The sequence below is a fragment of the Melozone crissalis genome, unplaced genomic scaffold (genome assembly GCF_028551555.1).
Source record: "Melozone crissalis strain CALT ecotype California unplaced genomic scaffold, PUWL_Pcris_2 ptg000023l_1, whole genome shotgun sequence".
In the NCBI taxonomy this organism is placed as follows: domain Eukaryota; kingdom Metazoa; phylum Chordata; class Aves; order Passeriformes; family Passerellidae; genus Melozone; species Melozone crissalis.
In genome coordinates this window covers 22,580,957-22,602,445 of record NW_026535801.1, presented here as the reverse complement: position 1 = coordinate 22,602,445, position 21,489 = coordinate 22,580,957, and the positions used below count along the sequence as shown (strand labels likewise).

At 37.8% G+C, this 21,489-nt stretch overlaps 1 protein-coding gene across 5 annotated transcripts in view; it reads right to left on the bottom strand.

The window, feature by feature from the left end:
- The window catches only part of STK39 (serine/threonine kinase 39), a 76,354-nt gene that overhangs the window by 35,528 nt on the left and 19,337 nt on the right, over positions 1 to 21,489 (bottom strand). For all 5 annotated transcript variants that reach the window (XM_054278216.1, XM_054278214.1, XM_054278215.1 and 2 more), the window contains 8 exons: positions 19,531 to 19,639; positions 18,074 to 18,215; positions 17,643 to 17,698; positions 15,867 to 15,976; positions 15,667 to 15,768; positions 15,346 to 15,479; positions 12,100 to 12,148; positions 11,928 to 11,993 (listed from right to left, as the gene is read on the bottom strand). In XM_054278216.1, the coding sequence (XP_054134191.1) occupies positions 11,928 to 11,993; positions 12,100 to 12,148; positions 15,346 to 15,479; positions 15,667 to 15,768; positions 15,867 to 15,976; positions 17,643 to 17,698; positions 18,074 to 18,215; positions 19,531 to 19,624 (753 nt within the window). In that variant the 5' untranslated portion in view covers positions 19,625 to 19,639. The remainder of the gene's footprint in view (positions 1 to 11,927; positions 11,994 to 12,099; positions 12,149 to 15,345; positions 15,480 to 15,666; positions 15,769 to 15,866; positions 15,977 to 17,642; positions 17,699 to 18,073; positions 18,216 to 19,530; positions 19,640 to 21,489) is intronic.

Sequence of the window (21,489 nt, the reverse complement as noted above, 5' to 3'; positions counted from 1 at the left end):
ACCCAACCTTTTCAACTTTCAGAAATGTGAAATTGTTGTCTAGAACATTTTTTAAATTGGTGTGTGTACTTAACACTTGCAACACTTGGTGAACTAATTTGCACAATTTTTAGACTAACAAGTTAAAGCCACAAAGAATCAGTCACATATGGAGGGCATGTACCCTACCTAGGTGAAGGAAAGAGCACGAGTGGCACACCATGTCTGCAAATAAATTGTCTCTTTGTTCATCGTAAACATCTCACTCTAGTATCAGATCTTGGATGGAAATATACATAATTTATATAACATATTAAATTTCTGTTCTGGCTATCATTTGAGTTACTAGTAGCAGACTGATACCACAGGCAGCATGCATGCATTTCACGCCAATAATAACAGCATTAAAGCAATAGAGAATATTCTATATATTTCTCCTGATATCCTGCTACAGGTCTTCCACTTTGCAGAGAGAAATAAAGCAGCAAAAAAAGGAAGCTATTTATATACAAGGGCACAAAGCAAATCCAGGACAGAACATGGAACCTAAACAAATTTCTTGTGTATCTACAACAATAAGAAGTAAGTTGGTTACATTGCATGCAGTAGCCATACAAATGTAATTTCCCCATCAGCTTCAGTCAAAATACACAACATCAGTAATTCCTTATGCTAGACTTGTATATCTCAGGAAGTATTTCAGAGGGAAAGGAAAACAAATTAAAACATGCTCAATCCTAATTTGTGTTTTACTGATTAAAAATCTAAATGATCCTTCCAAATAGGAACTAAACTGAACCATAACTTTTGCTAATATAGAAAACAATGGAAGTTCAGTTTTACGAGACAAATTAGCGCATATTAGAAAACATTTTTCACATAAGTCGGAAGACACAGAGAATAAAAAATTACTTTGAATGACTGGCAGTTAAACTACAGCCAATACAAAAGCAGTTCAGAACATTGTAATGTACAACCAAAAGCTGTTTCTAGGAGGAAAAGCTTAATAAGTGACTGCCAACATTACCACAGCTATGGAAGAAAGACATTATGAACATCAGTTGAAGCACAGAATGTTGGACAAATCAGTAAGTGAAAAAAACACGACCACCACAGAATATTAAGCATTATATTAGTAGTAGCATTGTTGCATATGTTGTTCTTGGTTAAAGCTTATTGCAGAATTCAACACAGTCACAAAGATTTAAGTATAAATTAAACTGCTGACAGAACTCTTTGTCCCCATCCTTTTAAAGCAGGATACAGATAATTTAACATTCCCTGCCAATTACACCATGCCCTAGCTTTCCAGGAGAATGAGTGTTAACAGATGAACAGGGCAACTGTAAATCCCACCCAGTGAAGGTCAGGCCTAATCAGCCTGACAGAGAGAGAACTTCATCAACAGAATGCAGAAGCTGCCACATTTCCCGAGGCTTGATAAAAAGAAGGCAACAATGTAGAGAAGCAAAAGATAAATTGTTTTCTTCAAGGTACGATGTGCTCACTATATGTAAATGTTAGAGACTGGGGAAACAAAAATCTATTATTCATTACTGATTCTTTAGCTGCTGCAATCTCTTTGCAAGTTTATTTTTGCAAAGTGACAGCAAAGGGAATGAGCACTTTTTGAACACTAAGAATTTTCTACATCCTTATTCACCTTATTCATCCTTATTCCTGCTCAAAACAGAAAAGAACTGGGCCCACTTACAGATTATTTTATTTCAGTGTCTATAAGTTAATAAAGAAAGAAATAAAAAGCATACACTGTGGGACACCAGTGCATACACATAAAGCATTACTGCATTTCATACAGGGTAGAACACATGATCTTAGACTACATCACAAATCCAGTCTGTCAGTAAGAGCAATATTATGCATCAACTTTATTTTTCCTCCTTCTGCAGGAAGATGACTGAACTACTAACATTGACTTTCCCACTATCTGAAATATTTAAGGTATTCCTATTGAAGCTCTGGCAACCAAATATTTGCAATGGGGTCCTGGAGAGATCTAAACCAGCATTTTTAAACTTGGTTCCACAGAAAGACTATAGTGACCTGAAAGCATGGGAAGCAAGATGCATTTGTGTAAGTAAAACTGATGGCATTAATAAGCATTAGTATTGAGTATCATGGAAGGTGCCTTGCCACCCTCCATATAGAGGTAACAGAGAGCCCAAATTTCATTTGTTCCTGAATTCCTGGAGAGTAGCAAATGTGTAGATTCCACACATTTAAAGCGCATCTGCAAAAGTCTTAGTGGAACCCTGACACTGCTTCCTATTAATTTCTAACTAGAGAACAGTCAGTGCTGTTGTCCAGTTTTTGCATTTGTGTATCTCTACAGAGGGCAAGCTATACTTTATTTTTAAACACATATCCTTCCAGAAATACTGCAGCTGGAGATAAAATTGTCTTTTATTTTACCACAGCTACATATTCTAGTACAGTAGTGGAGATATACCAAATCCCACATACCCCAGAGAACAGTAATGACAAGGTGATTATTTAAAAACTTCATCTTTTTCATTTTCTGCAGTCTGTCCCCATAAAAGCCTAAATTTGATTTTCAGGTAGAAAAAAAAAAGACCAGTCAACTGATGCTGTATACCTTCACGTTACACTGGTTCTTACAGGAGACTGGACTCCCACTGCTACACAGATCCCAGAAGATCTTATAGAAAAAATATACTCTTCAAAGTATGAGTATTTACTTGGTAATTGATAAGGAGAGGGTTTTTGCATAGCCATTGCTCCTCTCCTTTTTTTTTTCTTAAATTTCAAGTTTCAAGAGCTTCACTTCTCATATGAAGTTCTCTTAATGAGAAGTACTTATAAAACCAGTTCCATCCTAGTTATTTTATGGGAAAGAACAGTGATGAGGAATAGGACATTACTGAATAGTTTTGGGTTTAGCACCGCACTTTGCTTGGTGTATTCTTCTCTCAAAAAAAATCCCTAGACCAGTTCCTTCCATACACAGCTTAAGCTTATAGAACAAACAGATTTTATAACTTTTACCTTTCACCATCTTGCAAACCTTTCCTGAATGCTTCCAAGGACAAAAAATCAAATATTCATCTCCACTCCTATGCATGTATTTTTTATTTCAATGCAACAAAGAAAACCAGCCTATCATTGTGTATTCAGTTATGCTGCAAGTGTTTTGCCTTAAACAGTTCACAGCTTTAATCACAGCTTAGCTCCTGAAGTTAATGGCAAGAAGTCACTTTCTACAATATATATTAAAGTCAAAGAACACTGGTTTTTTTGCATAAGAACACCTACAGTGTAATCACATTTTTGCAAAAAAAAAAAAAAAAAAAAAAAAAAACAACCACAAAAGCCAAACCAAAAAAACCCTGAGGTCCAAGACAGCACATGAATTCCCACATGTTCACATCATCCTTTGTTGAAGAGTTGAAGCAGTACCTCAGGAGAAAGCTAGTCCCCATCCAACCCAGGCTCACAGATCATGTGAACATCCTAACCCCTTCACTGCTGGCCATTCCTAAACTCCTCTGTTTCATTCTATTGTGAAGTCTTATTTTTATTCTGATGGAAACCACAAAACTTCTGCAAGCCTGAATGTGTTTTATGCAATTCCAACCCTTTGTTTTTCTTACAACAATTTATGCAGGCTATCATTATTAATGGGATGTACCACTACCTTTGTAAAAAAACACTCTGGCAATCTGCTTTGTAGAACTCAAAAAGTGCTAAGATACCACAGTAATTTGGTGTTAATGTCCTCTTCTCTTAAACCAGTCTGAATGCTGCAAATATCATCATGGAAAAAAACCTTAGTCTTATGTTTTTCTCATACTTGGAAAAAAGTTAGAATTTGCAGTGTTTCATACTCATACACAGAAACTATTGGAATACTCCCTCCCAGAGAAATCAATTACACTGGCAGCTTAAAGTCAAGAAATACAAGGATCATTATATCTTTCTTTGTGAAAGAATACTGAACACAGGAGACTGATAATTCTGCATCAAACAGGATTTCTTCAGCTTTCGACTGGATCTGGAAGAGCCCCCTTTTAAAGGAATAACACAGCAGAAGTCAACAAAAAACAGATCTCTGTTTAAAAAAAAAAAGACCACTTTAAATATTTATGGAACTGGTTTGTTTTTATAAGCCAAACAGTATCATGGTTACATGATGACAAGTGTGACACCCAAGGGCATGGCCATCAGTTGAGAAGACTGCCATGAAATCCTACCTAGGCTCCCAATTTAGAAATGGAATGCAGTGCAGCTGTCAGTGAGAGGAAAACAAAGCCATTACTAGCTGAAGAGAGACAGGATGAGGGAGCACATTCCTGCACCTCTAGAGGAAATGATGAGAAAAGTACCAGTGAATCAGTGTACAAGTCCTCCCCCGCTCTGGGGGATTCTTTGTCTAACACCCTCCTCTTTACCACTCTTCACCAATTCTTCTGTTGCTGGGATAATGCTGCTTAGAGACAGCAAAACATAGTGGCTCAAAGTAAGACACTATTTTGTTACCAAAACATCTTGTAAACAAGTGCAGGTATTCCCTGAACTCCTAATTCTGCTTTCTTCAAACATGAGGTTTTACCTAAATACTGCAACATACTTATTATCTCTGCTTTCAGCCTGAGTCCAAAATTGGAATCTGATTTTGCTTTGAGAAATTGCAGTTTTGCTGAAATTCCAGTCACATGGGAAATGTGAAATTTAGCAACTCAGTATGATTTTTGCTTTTCAGACATTATTTCTCCATTTATTAGTTCCACTATGTAAAGTTCATTACTGAATGTTATTAGTTACAAATAATTCTTTCACTCACATTTTAACAATAGTCCTTTCGGGCATGAACGTGTACCTGTGCTCAGGAGGATGTTTTCAATTAATTGTGCAGAGGAGATACATTGTTCCACACAAGGAATCCCAAATGGCTGACAGGTATGACCCAATGGCTAATTCACACATGCAGAGTGAAGCTCTTTTCTATCCTCTTTCTTTTCCCTGCCTGTTTCCCGCCACCCTTCCCATCTAATTAAGGTGCAAAGGCCAAGGGTACCTGGCAAGAATCAAAGAACGCAAATCAAAGACACAGCAAATTGGCGAAGTAGCTTAGTACTCTGAAAGATGATGAAGACAGATCCAGATCTTTAGAGTTTTCTTTCCTGGCTGCTCAGATGAATGCACATCATGATGGTGAATCACTGCTAGAAGACATTCCACTAGAGGGATCACTAGAGCCACCTTGATAATCATCATTTTCCAATTCCACCATGCTTTTCTATCATCCAAGCAGTTTACTTTCTTAAAATAAACAGAGGTGAAAATAAAAAATATAGCCTTATGTAGAGTTTTCATTACTCAGTAGTAAAAAACTCATTATAAGGTGGGTTTCACTGTCAGCATTAGAGACACAGTAAAGAATGTTTAGGAAAATAGTATATTACTGTAGAATTCAAATAAGAAATTACTATGACTTTCAATTACTTTCAAACTCAGGGTCTTGAAAGTACCATTTCAAGGTGAAATTCCAATTTTTACCTTTTACTGTTTTCTCCAAGGTTTCCAATTGCTTATGTACATAGAGAAATTACTGTAATACACATTCTGCATCCCACACAGATTTTAAAGAGACCTGAATTTATTCAAGGTCTCTCTCAAATACTAAGGTGATCAAATTTAAACTGGAGTGTAGTTCTTCAAAAAAAGTCATGAATTAACATGAAAATAATTAACACAGTTCTGCAATTTTTATAAAATCCAATTTTCTAAAACCCCCAGCGTTCCTGATTTAGTCAGATATCAAGGAGCAGCATGCCTTCTACCAGCCTCCAGCGTTTAAAATGGCAGAGCTGGAGTGAGACTCGCAGCCTGTGAGTGCAGCCTGAGCTCAGGCAGGATGGGTCCTGCCGGCCGCACGGCACTGGATGTGGCTGCCCTCTGCTGCCAGTAAATCCCACACTGCCGGCATGCGCAGCCCTGACTCTCCCTTTCTCTTCCCATACTGACTGTACCTTTCGCTGCAGCTGCACTGCTTGAATAACCTTCTCGGGGAGCTGTTTGTCAGAGCTAAACAGAATTACTGTTCCAGACCTTCTTTCTGCTCTGCTGGCCTTCATCTACTTGTTCTGGTTAAAACCTTGAAGTTTTCGGCTCCAGACATAACTTTAACTCTTTGAGACAAGAGCACTTTTCAGCAAAATTAAGTCCCCTATAGTATTACTGGGTAACACCATCTCAAGGATGTCCTTGTCACCTATACTTCCCTTGCAGCTCACCCCAGGAGCTTCCAAGAATATCACCAGCATCAAGCACAAGTGCAGGGGGGAAAGGAGTGTCGAAACAAATGACACACACAATTATTTTTGCTACTATACTTGTAAAAGCTTTACAGGGTCTAAGCAGGAAAATATATTTACACTTTCTTCAGATTCTTGAGCCTGGGCTCTTTTTCTTTTTAATTCCCCCCCCTTTTTTTTTTTTTAACTATGAGGGCTAAATATTTAATTTCTCCATATAAAAGCAAAAATTCTCCCATACCTACTCCATCAGTCTTTAAGCAAATGGTAACAGGTGGGAATGCTGCTTCTGAGCCACCTGGCTTTTAGAGAATCCTCTTCATACCCGCACGACGTTCCTGACAAACTTCCCAAAAATATACAAAATCACAAGTATTACACACTTCCACATCCTACCAAAACTCCTTGTTACCTCTATGAACAAAGACAGGCAGAAAGGCTCTCTCTTCCAGAAAGGAAATCCCACAACAGTAAGGTGACCCCAGCTAGCCAGCTGATGCTGCCTGCATTGACACAATATTGATTTGGCCTATAAACTGGGAAAATTATTAAATAAAAACTAAGTCCATTGAGACAGTTTCGCTTAGGGAGCCATTCCAAATCCAAGAGAAGCAATCTGGTATTGGATATGATGCAAGTGAAATGTTTGACGTTTAATTTCTCACAGGGTAAACAGGTAAAACCAGCACCTTGCTGCACATTTTCAGTGACAGGAAACCAAATCCTTACAAAACAGGGTAATAAAATAGGATTATCTTCTGCTTATTTACAAGGCTTAATCCCTGATCAAAGACTACCACCAGCATCATACACACCCAGACTTCCCTTATCCTGTCTTGATTCTTTAATCATGACTCCTTCAACAACACTTCTAAGAAAATCCTCCTCCAGTTCTGCAAGTTTCAACAACTTCGGTAAATGCCAAATAGAGCTATTGCTCTAAGCAGAAAAGCTCTCAATACACACCAACCCCCCATCAGTCCATGTCCAAGATGTTTTTGAACAAGTCAACAGGTCAGGAACACAACACTAGCTGAGGAGCAGATCAATGCAGTCACACAACAGACAGGGACTCACTGCAAAAACGAATTCTGAAGTGGAACCATGGTGGCCCATGGACTGGAACACACCTTCCAGTAGGGAACGGGGCTACTTTTCAACAACGAAGATGAATCATGTATAAGTTTTAAACTCTGCCATAATAAGTAATCCAAGTTATTTCAGATATGCATATGGCTATTTGAAGTACAAAGACACTCAACTACACCATGGTTTGTTTTAAAGCTCACTTCCTTAGGTAACAATTAGATCCATTTGAAAAGGCACAAAATCCATCCTCACAAACAACCACACAGATAGTAAAAGCACCCTACGAAATAAAAGATGGACACACTCATATAGTGCATGAACTTCCTTGCATCTAATGGCACAAGCACAGCATGGCAACACTAAGCTGTCTTCTTCCTTTACATGAAATGTTAAAACAAAGCTGGTGCAACTACATGTGTCTGCCCCTTCCAATTCTACTACCCACTAATGCAGGCACTGCCTTCTCATTATTTGAATTGCTGTCAAATTTACATTTGGACACTTGGAAGAAGTGCTTTTATTAAATTTCCCTTCCAACAACTTCTTGAAAATAAAAAAATAACCGGACATGGTATGAGTGGCAAGTACTCCTTTTTTTTTCTTTAAGTGATATTCAAACATATAAATACAGTTCCACTATAATTTTTTTTAATTTGTAGCAGTGTTGTGGAAAACCTGAACAAATAATCCGCTGCAATGGAAGGCCCTCCCTCACACAAAGCCTTGCCAAACACATTTATAGTTCAGCTACTGCCTTCCAGAAAAAGTGTTCCAGTATAACCCATGTCCCTTCCTTATATACGTCAATATTATTTAAATAAGACTCTCTTATACTGTAAAGAAAAGTTAATATACCATTATATTAACAATCTGATTTCAGGTTCATGTTGCTCTCTGCTTTGCAATTCAGCTGGAGTCCAGCTGTACTAACATCACTGGTAAGATGTATCTATCAGATTGAATCCATTCCTGAAGCAAGGAAGGGCTGCACATGTATGTCTTGCTGAGGTGCAATCATAGCTGTCCAAGAAATCTGGGATATAATATTTTTCTCATTAAATGCAGGGGATGATGATATCTTATGTAATGAAATATCACCATTACCTTAAAATAGCTGTACTGAGGAGCAAGAATTACAACCCATCCATAAGAGCATTTCTAGTGAAGTATAATCAAAACTGGTATCACTCACACTAATCATCTCTTCATGCTGTCACAGGTTTTTCCCACTAACACAAAGCTCTCAGCTCCAAAAAAACCTTTCTATTACAAACAACTATTACAAGTTTTCTGTTACAAGTTTCTATTACAAGCACAATGCAATACCATCATTCCAAAAATAGAATTCAAGCCCAATTATTGCTCAGATTTTTTTTATTAGCAGCACTTCAGACAGGAATAAAATGAAATGCAGATACATGCATGCTTTTCCCTGTTCACTTTGGAGAAGTGGCAGTCATGCAGGAGATTTTAAAAATTAAAAAAAGAGGATTATAAAACCATAAAATTGACCCAGGGCCTTAAGGCATACAGAGTACTTAGAGTTATAATTAATTTTTTAGTGTGACAAGATTTGAAAACTGACTGTGGAACTCTAAAAGCTGTTACAAATTTCAAATTGCTCTCTTCCAATACAGCAATCCTAATCACAAATGAAACAACTTAGTGTTCAGTTCAAAGCTAAAACTACTTCAGCACATGCTAACAAATAGTATATGCAAACTCTTATATGGTGGGCTGTTTTATGGCAGCAGTGCACACAGCCCTCATCCAGGCAGGACAGGGCAGGCTGCTCTACCACCACACCAGCTAACCAGGCAGAGGCACGGGGTGCCAGGGCTCCTACATTTATATCAATGACAAAAGTGTGGCTTCAGAGCATGTCCCTGCTTACCCAACCCTTTTCTCCAGCCCTTCTTGATAGCAGCACAGGTGAGCAGGCCCATGAGTGAAACCCAGAACTGCCAGTAAGAAGTTGCAGGGTGTAACACTCATTGCTGAGGATCAGTACCAATATGTATCTAACCAGGTCCTGGCACAGGAAGAGGCAGGACATGCTCCTCCTGGGTAAGTGGGTCAGCATGATCCTTAATTACTAGGCTAGGGCAAGGAAGAAGGACCTAATTTAAAATTCAGCAGAATTAAAAGCAAATGAAACAATGGAACAGGAGAAACGTGCATAAACACATAGCTTACAATTCTAATGTTACACAGTATTTTAAACACACAGTGAAGATGTTGCTCAATTATTAAACTGGGGTTTAAAGCAGGACACATCTTCATAGCACCAAATGTTTTCCTCACACATACAAGACCTGTGTATTTGCTTTCAGGATTTCACAAACAGATCCAAACTCATATTTAGAAAAAAACAGATGCCAAGTATAAGCTATAAAGGCAGAAACAAAATGTGGGAACACTATGTCAACAGAGAGGAATTTAAAATTAAAACTAAACTGAGACTGGAGTTCTGGGCAACAAGGCAAAGCAATTATACATGTGGTAAATGGAAGAAAAATTAGATTACCACAGGGCAGATCTGACATCTGTACTAGCAGTGGTGCTACAGATCATTAGTCATAGGCATTTCACAGCAAGTGCCACAGAAGATAATTTAAGCAGTGATGACACCAGCTCCATCCCATCTATTGCTCTAGTAATATTATTTTTCCAATTACAGGGGTTACTTCTTCCAAGAGAAACCTCTTAGACATTTTACATGTAAATGTTTAAGCAACCAAACTCAACTTACACAAGCTTTTTAAACAAAACCCCAGAGTTTTATTATTAAAGTACATTTATATTTTATGGTGTCTTAAAACAGCAGCTACATGCACAGTTCTAACAAGTGAATTAAACTTTAAATCCCCAATGAATTTTAATATTGTGTACTTTTAAAATACAAATAATGTAGCATTTTCAGTAGGTAAAACCCAAATATTTTTCCCATTTATGATGTAATTAAAGACATATCAATTTGTATCCACCACTGTATAGCTCTGATTTCATAAGATTCACACCTCTTTCAAATTAGAAATAATTGTCAAAGAAGCAATTCAGAAAATTATTTCTGGTGGTGAGGGGCAGGCTATCCTGCATTCCCCCTCGCAAATTCCTATGTTATCTAAAAAAATATAAAGTACTAGGTGCGTGCATGCCTGCGCTGAGGCAGTCTCTAAAGCTGGCCCGGCATCCAGCGGGGAGGACGCACAGCCCTGCCAGGAGCCCGCGGGTGTCTGGGTCCCTCCTGCGCTCCCGGGGGGCAAACCCAGAAGCAGAGGACGGGTTTTCTCCGGCTGCATCTTGGTTTGTGTGGGCATTGCTGCCACCGCACGGCCAAACCCTGAACACTCCTCCTTCCCCCTCGCAGGCTCGAACCAGCTCAGCACGACACCCCTGCCACAAACCTTCTCAGCAGCCCCTCCTACTCAAGCCTCCCAGAGTCCACCACCGAGTTCCCAAAATTACTTCCATATGAAGAAGACTGGAAGGAACTTGAAGCACTCAGACCTTGCTGACAGTCTCTTTCAAATGTGAGCCACCAGCAGCGAGAACATGTCAGTGTTGTACAACTACACTAGACCAATAGTGCCAAAGACAACAGAAAATCGTGCAGGTGCTGGTCAGGGTAGCTGCAGCCCAACTGACACGCCAACAAAGGCTGAAACAGCTCCTTTTCTAAAATAGCTTCCTCCAAATATCCCCCCAGCAAAGCCTGCTTTTAGAAGGCTGGACTCAGCACACTGCTGTGTCTGTCACCTGCAGGGGCTCAGCAGTCTGAGCAGGCACCTCATACTGAAGAGACACGATGACTTAAGTCACAACAGAAAGGGAAAAGGGAGTTCAATAATTTTTCACACACAAAAAACAGGAGTCTATATTCATTCCCGTTTCTTAGCTCTTATGAACAGCAGTTTGTTTCATATTGTAAGATTTTACAATACTTACCTGTTAGGAATCACAATTTTCTTTTTTATTCTGCTGCACATGACTTGGTAAGCTCATTTATACAAGTGCCAAAGGCACCACAGAAATACAAGCATAGGTGTGGGTTTAACTCTGCCACCTGTGGAATAACGTTCCACTGGTCTGAAAAACTCAGCAGCACTCTTGCAGAGCTTTGACCTGACTTTTTAGGAATAACATTCGAAATACTCCAAAGAATCAGGCTGATTTCAATAAATACCATTTAAAGTATCTTCACCCTTTCCTTAGCTGATCAATGAAGATGTGAACTGAGCAGTTTATGAACCTATATGTTTGCAGGTCACCTTTTTTCCTCACAACTACTTCACCTGTAGCTTTCTAAGAGGAAGTGAGAAGAAAAATCCTATCAAGTATGACAAACATCATCTATCATTTTGACAAGGTCAGAAAGGAAATAAAAATGCCTCAGGGCTTCCTAGAGAAAACAAAGCCTCAGAAAACATTCATTCAACACTCACTATCTTTGATGGACTAAATTAAAAGTATGGCTCAGTTAGTCAACTAAAAACGTAAGGCAACTGAGGAGTCTCTGCTTTATCTTCCACACCAGATGGAAAAACATGTGAATACACTCACCTTTTTTGCTCTTTGTGCTATATTAGGTGTTCTAGTGAGAAGCTTTTCAATCAGGTATTCTCTATTCTGCAAAACCAACATTTGTTAAGTTAAAAATCAATACAAGGAAAGAAGACACTTCACATAGATTTTAAGGCAGAGCAAAATTTACTCATAGGGTTAAATGTTTTACCTTGGCTTTCTGGAAAAATTTGCATTTTAAAAGTTCTGCTGCTGTGGGCCTGAAAGATCAATAATAAATTAGAACAGAAAACAAAGACCCCTCCCAGTGAACACAGCACAGACGTTAGTTAAATGGTACGTCTCTAACACTTTTGAATTAGTACTGTATGAATGGGGAATGAATGGGCATAGCTACTGAATTAATTCACACAAACTCACTTACCACACATGAAAAAAATTAAGACACTCTACGGCAAAAATACCAAAAAAGAGAAAAAAAATCAGTCTCTTAAGCTGCCATTTTTCCCTCTTCTTTGTTCAACACAAATGCATGTAACCTTTTAAAAAAACAAATAAGACCCAAAAAACCCACAAAAAAGGGAGGTATTGCTTTCTTCCCCAAATGACTCCATGAATACAACTAAAACGTTGCTCCACAGCAATAAAACCATAATTACATTTTCCATACAGCAGCATCAGTCCCTCCTATTGGCATTGTTTTACCTCATTGATGTCAGCAGATATTCTCAAGAACTATACTGACACTACTTACATGGTGCACAAACCAAAGAGTCATCAGGATAATCCTCCAATCAAACAGACAAATACAAACCAAAACAACAGCTGCAAGGTAAAAACTGACACCCTTCATTTTTACTTGCAGCTCTGTTTAAGTTTGTTCCAGCATTTCCAAGAGATAACCACAATCTTGCAGCTATCCAAGTGATTCCCACAGCAGGTTTTGTCTCCCTAGATTCAGGGATCTAAAAAGCCACTTATCTAGCTAAAGCCAGACTCTGGTACTGAAGCAGACTCTGAAGAGAAAGTGAAGCATCTCTTGGGATGAGATAAAATCATTTCCATTAGGAGCCCATACCACCATCAGGACTAATTTTGACACAGCTAAATTTAGGGAACTCAAAATCCTTAAGACTCATAATTTTTAAATAAACAGAAGAAACATCTGCTCTAGTTTTCCATTCAAATTCCAGCAAGAGATTGAATATTGAACAAACTAGGTAAAACAGTGAGAAAGCTTCCACTTGGAAAACCTCAATCTCAAAAAAAACCCCCAAAAATCTGACCTAATTTATTTCTTTGAGGACAGATCAGTAAAGTTAGTGAGGAAAAGAGTAGTAGTAAATAGTCTGTATGTATATATCAGTTCATACTTGCAAGGAATAATGAAACAACTTGACATTAACAAAAAATTCAATTTAGACAGACAATAGGTTCCATAGAGCACATAGTTTTCTTCACCTCCAAAATGCCCAAGTTCTACAATAAAGGAGTTTCAATCGGTGGTCCTGTGGAGACCACCAGACTTGGTAATAATTCATAACTGTATCTTGAATGAGCAAAAAGGAAGAGAAAACTATTTAAAAGAAAAAAATAGCTTCAGTGCTAAAGTTTTAGAGTTCTCAAAGTACACTGCTATCACATCTTACAACAGGGTTATGCACACTTAAAAGCTACATTTTAGTAAAGTTTTATCCAAATTAGTATTCTCCGTTCCTCTACCATTACTTATGCCAGAAGCTTCTGAACTGGCCTGGACACATTTTCTGGCCCTGTTTTTCCACACAAGCTGCAGCAATGAATTGCAGCTGTGGACTATGAGCAGCATCCTTGGCACTGGGGAGAGAAACCCAGAGAGATCCCCAAAAGAAAAACATCATAGTCTGAAACAGCAGCAGTGCTATGCCAGTCCTAGAATTTGCCACAAACAGCAAGGGCTTCTCCCACAACTGACATAATGGCTGCTGGAGGGATCTCCATGCAAAATTACATCCTGGATTCTAAGAAATATGAAACCAGTATGTTTCTATCTGAACATCTGTTTGCTGGTCTAATTGTTCCATTCAAGGCAATCCTGAGTATGAAGTTATTGCATGTGTCTGAAAAAAAGTATAAATTTAAATAAGTACCTTAAACACCAAAGCCTTTACTACACGTCAGGTAACTCCGCATTACGTATTCAAGGAGACAAGGAAAACTCATTTTATTTACTTCTCATTAGTTTATACCACTTTAATCTTGCCTGAAAATTGCTAGATACAGGAAACAACAGGAAGCTTGATTATCCAGAGCTTGATTATCCATTATTACTATTATTCCTATCTGTAAGCAGCCAAACTGCAGCACTAAGCTTAAAGCATCAGGACTTGCTACTAAGACCAACAAGGGTAAGGGGTTTGAGAATCTGAAAGCAGTACACCAGTGATCACTGAGTGAAAAAAAAAATCAAGTATTTCAAGAATAAAGACATGGCCATAATCTTTGTTGTTAATTGTACTTGTTCTCTAGTATTCCTGCTGTCACCTACTCAATGTGACTCCCTACAACCATGTCCTGCACTTGGGCTAACATTACATCAGGAAGTGCACACCATAAATGACACATACAATCAGGATTGCTTTCTCAAAAGAATCTTTTCCCCAAAAAATAGTAGTTCAAACTCTAGAAAACACTGATACTTAACATCTTAGGAAATAATGTTAATTAGAATGTGCTTCATACAATTCTTCAGCAGAAAAAAGCCTGCAAAAATGAGTCTGCATAAAAATGAATAGATAAACTAATCATTCAGGGAACTTGGGATCTCAACAATGGTTTTGAAATAAATGTTTAATACTTGCATCACCTTGGCTGTTTAAAAACAGAACAAGAAAGAACAAACAGCAAATACAACATGACATGCAGTTCACTACATAAACATGAGGAAAATTCAAAAAACTTGGAGCCCCTAACTTTACAGTAAAACAAACAAACAAACAAGAACCTTAGTAAGTAATTTTCTCTGGAAATATCCCAGTTAAAAACAACACTAAGTTTATGTCACAAAAAGAGAAAAATCAACAAAATTATTCATTTTTTATTTCTTTTAAAGGCCAAGAGAATTATATATTTGGTTACCAAGAGTTCTGCTGCTCAATCTGAACAGTCTTGTTAGACTTGTGCAAAGTATCAATATTTATATCTTACTTGAGATGAGAAATTAAGATGTAGAACAAGGACTTTTATTTGATCCACGTTTAATTCAATACTGTGTTTGAGTTTAAATACATTAGGTTAACAATCAGAAGTAGTAAACTTAAGGAACAGCAAAAGGGCAACTTCTCTCCCCAGATGGAGGTGACTGAAGGCTGCTATATACAAAACTCAAATGATACATTTAAAGATTACATCACTGTAACTTAAAGTAGCCTATATATTTTCAAAAATAATTCTATTTTACATGACAATAGTGACCTACCTTTTGGAAGGATCTTTTTGAAGGCATAATGAGATTAGTTTTCTAAAGGATTTGCCATACTTTTTCATCATCTCCTTGTCCTCTACACCTGTCTCTAAAGTGGGGGGGTCATTTTGAAGCGTTAGCATTAACACCTAAAATAAACCCAAAAATGAGGTGTCATAAGCAAAACCAATTTGAAATGTAGAAATTAAAAGAAAAAAATACTCCACAGAATACATCTATTTAGATACCCTGAGTTGCTACTGAAAATGAAGTAGTACTATCTAGCAGCCTTAATAATACAACTAACAGCATTAACAATTACAAAGTGATTGTTACTTTCATAGGAGGGTATTTGTGATAAGGTGCTGCTCCTGTTGCTAACTCAATGGCTGTTATCCCAAAACTCCACATATCGGCCTTGAAGTCATAACCTCGCACCTGCAACAGAACCAGAACAGAAAACCAAGGTGGTAATGTCTCAAGTTCCACAGTTAAAAGACAAAATGCTGTAAATTTTTGATCAGCATTAGAAATACCTGCTCCATTACTTCAGGGGCCATCCAACAGGGAGTCCCAACAAATGTTTTCCTTACTTTGTTACGAGTAACATCACCTCCAGTTGCTAAAAATGCACTAACACCAAAATCTGCGAAAGAGGAGAAAAGTTGAAATCAGTTAAACCACCAATAAAAAATCAAAAGTTTTACAATTTGGAAATAAAGTCAGTTCCTGAAGGAATGCTTATAGAAACTCTCCATTGCAAAGCTGACCTTTGCTCCACAACTCGCTGTTCATGAAATGCTATGGAATAGAAGGTACAGTTTTGTCAGGGCAATCCACACTAAAACATCCTCAGGTTTAACCTCACAGTATGTGTCTTCCTGGATAAAGTTGCAAAGAACTTCAACACATCTGTCACCTAGGGTTTTCAAATATTCACTTTGTGCCAAGGTTTGCATCTGCTATTGTTCAAAGACAAGAAGCTTCTTCTGCATAGAAACTAAACACAAATCTGATTTGAACGAGAATACTTTACGTAACTTCAATTCTTATGGGAATTTGACAAACCAAAGGCAATCAGAAAAGCCATCACTAATATGTACTTAATAGTAGACCAGGACATGAATAGTTTTCTCCAACTTCTGAAATAGAAGAAAAAAACCCAAAGGCTCAGCGTTCTGTTATTCTGTTACTACATCAATGACAGCTGTATGATGTAGTAGCATCATACAGAGGGAGAGGTAGGTGTGCAAGTGGAAGAAAGAGTAGGTTCCCAATGTATGTAGAAATACTGTCAATTTTGAATAGAGCTATATGAAGAGTATTTTCAACTGTACTAATTACAATTCAGTTATATTGAAATAGAGTATTTCACTGTATACTTCAATTTATTCCCTAATGCTTTCCTGGTTACCTGATTTTAAGGTTGAAAAGAAAACACCCCCAGTAATTACAGAAAAATGCAGTTTTACCATTATTTGACACTGGCATATTAAAGCCCTTAAAACGCAGGCTTACATGGTACTTGGAAAGCATCATTTATATAAAAATTACAACTTCTGCCTATAGCCATTTTTATTACCAAGGGCTCTTAGTGCTCAGTCACCCCCTATAACTGTGGGAGGCCTGGCAGTGTGCTGGGGGAAGGGGCATGTATCACCACCTACTCCCATTGTTTGCCAGATCATCTGGAAATATTCCAGATACCAGTCAGAGATGGGATATGAACCTTGCTCTTACAAGACCAAATAATTCTTACAGATTATAGCTCAAGAAGCACATCAATGCTTCTTGAGGACATTTAAGATGCTAAACTGTATCCAACAGATACCACTGCCAGACAAATGGCAGATATGCCAAAAATAATTCTCAGTGAGATATATCTCTTACATCTCAGTGACTAGTAAATTTATAGTCCAAGTCCTTATGATGGACAGTACACACAGATTGTTGAATTCTCAAGAACTATTACAATTACTTGCAGAAAAAAATGAAATTAACAGAAATATCAGCTTCTACCATGTGTAAGCTGTTTAAGGTGCATGGGTGAATAAAATGGAAACATTAAAAGGACATTAGAAAATTTGCCTTAAATATTTGATGTGACACAGAGAAATATTGAATAATTTCTGAGTCAAGTATCATTAATCGAGAAACCTAAAATCTGAAACTGGATAACTTGTGGCTACAAAACCCCAAAAGGAATAGTTAAAGGCCAATAGAAAAACTTTCCCCCTTGAAATCAGTTGCCCCTGATCCAGCTGCAGTTACCTTTTGCTTTTATTCATTCATTACTCTACCACCACCATTACCTGCTATTTGTACAGAGCCATCCTCACCCAGTAGAATGTTGCCAGCCTTCAAATCTCTAGAATGTACAAACAGAGGTTAGCATGAAAGCACATACTGTGCTTTTTATGCAAACAAAAATATTGCACACTGAATAGTTTCACAAGATAGCATTTTCAAATTTAAAACAGAGAAAGGAAGCTGATGTGTAAAATGTAACTGAATAACAAAAACAGAGTGCAGAACTCAAACTCTAACAAATTTTCACATATAAAAAGACCAGAATTCAGATCAAGAATAAAGGAGCAAAATTCAGGAATAGATTTTAAGAAGGGAGATATTTAGGTTCAAAGTCTGGTTTACAATCTTTTATAAATATAGTCTCACAAACTAAAGCTCTCAACAAGCTACAGTCAATTTTGAAAATGCTTTTCATTATGTATAATGCTCCTACCTGTGAATTTGTCCATTCCTGTGTAGATAGTCTAAGCCCTCCAAAACTTCTTTAAGAATTGTTGCTATTATGGGTTCTTCAAGCACACCATTTTTGTGCTCTCCTCTGTTGACAATATACTTTATTATATCAAGCATTGAACCTGTATTACAGATCCAGGAGAGAAAAAAAGCATATTCAAAGCAATATCATATCAGATTCCTCAGAAAGCTGTAATTCTTCATTCTTTCTATGCTACTGCAACTTAAATCTTTGCATGTATGTAACTAGCTCTCAGAATAAAGCACACCACTAACCCATTCAAACAAGATATAGAGCACTGCTTTTTGTCAAAAATACTATAACACCTAATGATCCATTAGAAAGATCTGCTAACACTTGCAAAGCAACCCCTAATTAAAAATTCAGGAGTACCCCATATTTAAACAGACATATACTGCAAAGCTCTTGGTTTATTATCCAGTTTAGATCATGCTTCATGTATTCACAATGTAAACACACAGCTGCAAGACTGGAAGGAGACAAATGCAAACAAATTATAACATTCCCAGTGACACACAGTTTGACATAGAACCTCAGTTACTATACACTTCAAGGCTTTTAATGGAAACATTTTCTTTTATCCAAGCACTATTCAACAGCTCACAGTAAATTCCTGTCGTGAATCACTTGTTTCTCTCATGGTCTATGCTTGCTTTTGCTTGAAGTGACCAATTCAACCAAATGTGACACAACAAGTGCTATGAGCACTTTCCCTCCTTGTTTTCCAGCATCATGGTGAAGCAGCCTGCTGCCATCAAGACTAATCTTGTTCTTTTTCTTGAACAACATCATGTAACAACAGGACCAGAGCAACCATTTTCTTCTGGGGCCTCTCTTTTCTGAACTACATGAACATTAAGTTCAGCCTCCTTTTTCCTTTTCCAGAACTAAATAAGAATTTTATACCAGTAGCTATTATCATAAAACAATGCAATGAGTGTTTGGTTAGCTTAAGCAATAAAAAGGATGCAATATGTGTAATACCTGGCCTTGAATGGATCTTGCTTGAATAAGGAATGAGTAATACTCATTATGAAATCAGATATATATGCATTTTTCTAAAAATACAGAGGATTCTAGAGAAACTCCATAAAACATCACACAGACAGAATTGAATTCATTCCAATCAGTTTTCTCTACACAGCCTTAATAGACAACTTTAATAAATTGGTTCAGAATGAAAATTACATTCTGTTTATATAACTACCATATTTCATTAATTCTTAGCCTCCCCTATGAATATAGATATACAAACTTTGTAAGCTTGCACATTCCTCCTTAACATCTCAAGATTCAGTCCATGTAGTGTCTACCCCTTTCTCATTAGTTTAGCTCAATGAACTTGCAGGTGGTACATTAGGAAAAAAAAATCCTAAAATTGCCTTGCAGCTGAACAAGTAAAACCAGTAACTTACCCCCACTTAATAGCTTCATAACCAGCCACAGTTCATCCTTCACCACAAAAGATGTGTAATAGGTCACCACATTAGGGTGGTTGCACTGACTCATTGCTTGAATTTCTTTCTGTAAGAAATACAAAGTCCAAAACAACACAGCCAGCTATCAGTTTTGCTAGTATAAAGTTGCATTTCCAAAGTGAAATACTATAACAGAACTAAAGTATGTACAGGGCATCACATCAAGGCATTAAAACACTAATTTACCTAAAGATCTGCATGCAAGAAAAAACATTATTGCTAAGAACACGAGGGAAGTCTGGCCATGAGATACAGGCATAGCTACATCACTTTTCTCCTGAGAACAGCAAAGAAATTACTGTTAAAGTCTCAAATTCACAGTAAGCAATGAAGAATGAGTAGTCTCCAAGAGGTGAAGGTGTGGATAGAGGCTGGACAACAAAATGCAAGGAAAGGTCAAAATCTACTGCATTTTCTGTTCAAAAGGGATATGAAGAGTAGAATGGGAACAGGTAGAAAAGAGGAAGGAAGCCATCGAACAAAGGACACAGCACCACTGGCTCAGCTGCTGTGGGACAGACAGGTAGACACCAGAGCCACACAAGTAAACAGAAATAGAGAAAAAGCAATATTACAGGCCAAAAGTCATAGGAAACAATTGACTAGAGGAACACACAGTCACTAACAGATGCACAACGTGGCACTACCAAGTAACAGCATCTATGACACGCCACAGCTGTACACATTAAGAATGACTGTCTTGTATCTGTTAATTCAAGCAGAGTTCTTTTTCTATTCACTCTTTCACATAACTGCTCTGTAACACCTTTCTGGCAGCTCTCATTCTTCTGCCAATCCTTACACAGGAGCATGAGGCCTCTTCTGTACCACAGGCTTTGGCCTCACCAATTTAAGATGTCCCAGCCCTACTTCTCCCTCTTTACTTCCAGCCACAGAGCCCTGATCCACCCCTGGTGCTAGAGGACATGCTTGTGGAGGGTGAGCCAGCCTGGAAGCCAATCCAGCTAAAAAAGCTCTTCCTCCCCTCCTCTCTCTGAAAAGCAACTGCTTGAGGTGAACTGTTTCTCTCTGACTCAACAGCACTTGTACAAGTTACGCACTAAGCAGGTCCCACTTAGGTTGATTAAAGCTGCCACAAATGCCATTTTCAACTTTAAGCTTCATTTTAGCAATTGTTTGAAAGAGGTTCTTTGTTATTTGCAATGTATTCAAAATCACAGCTGGTTTCTAACAAAAAGTTAATTATATGTATTAAAGACTGGGATTTAATCTCATGGTGCTTGTAGGAAACTATTAAAGTCAGGCTGTAGTTTGCCACACATTTCAGCTTGTACTGCTGTCCAAAGTCCTCCTCCTTAGACAATTTCTGAAACACAGAAGGAAGAATGCCTGGATAATGAATCAATGAACCTGAATAATAAAAGCAATTTGCAAGACAGCTCCCTGTCATCCCCCAGAAAACAGTAGGTGAAAGACAGAAGACAGACATGTAGAGTACATTTCCCTCTCTTAGAAGACATGTCATCTTAAACACAAGTCAAATTACTGCCTCGTGTACTTAATTCAGCTACCCATTCTAAACCTCAACTGTAACTCCCCCAGTCCTGGTTACTATTTCATTTCTTACACTGTTTTATTGTTTTCCTATGCTGGTAATATAACAGTGACTCAAAGTCCAGCTGACACCACTGGGCAAAAATGCATCTCATCTAATTTTCTCAGACATTAATAATGCAGAAATGTGACTAATTGACTGAGATAAGCTTCACTATCTTTATCTGAAAAGTGTTTTGAATATTTTACCTCCCAGCATCAACTCATGGGCAACAATTGAGCTACCACAGTAACCATTGCCAAAGGCACCTTGCGTCTCAGCTTTCATGACTTTTTTTTTCCAAAGAGTCTTTGCAAAACAAAAATAAACAAACAGAAAGC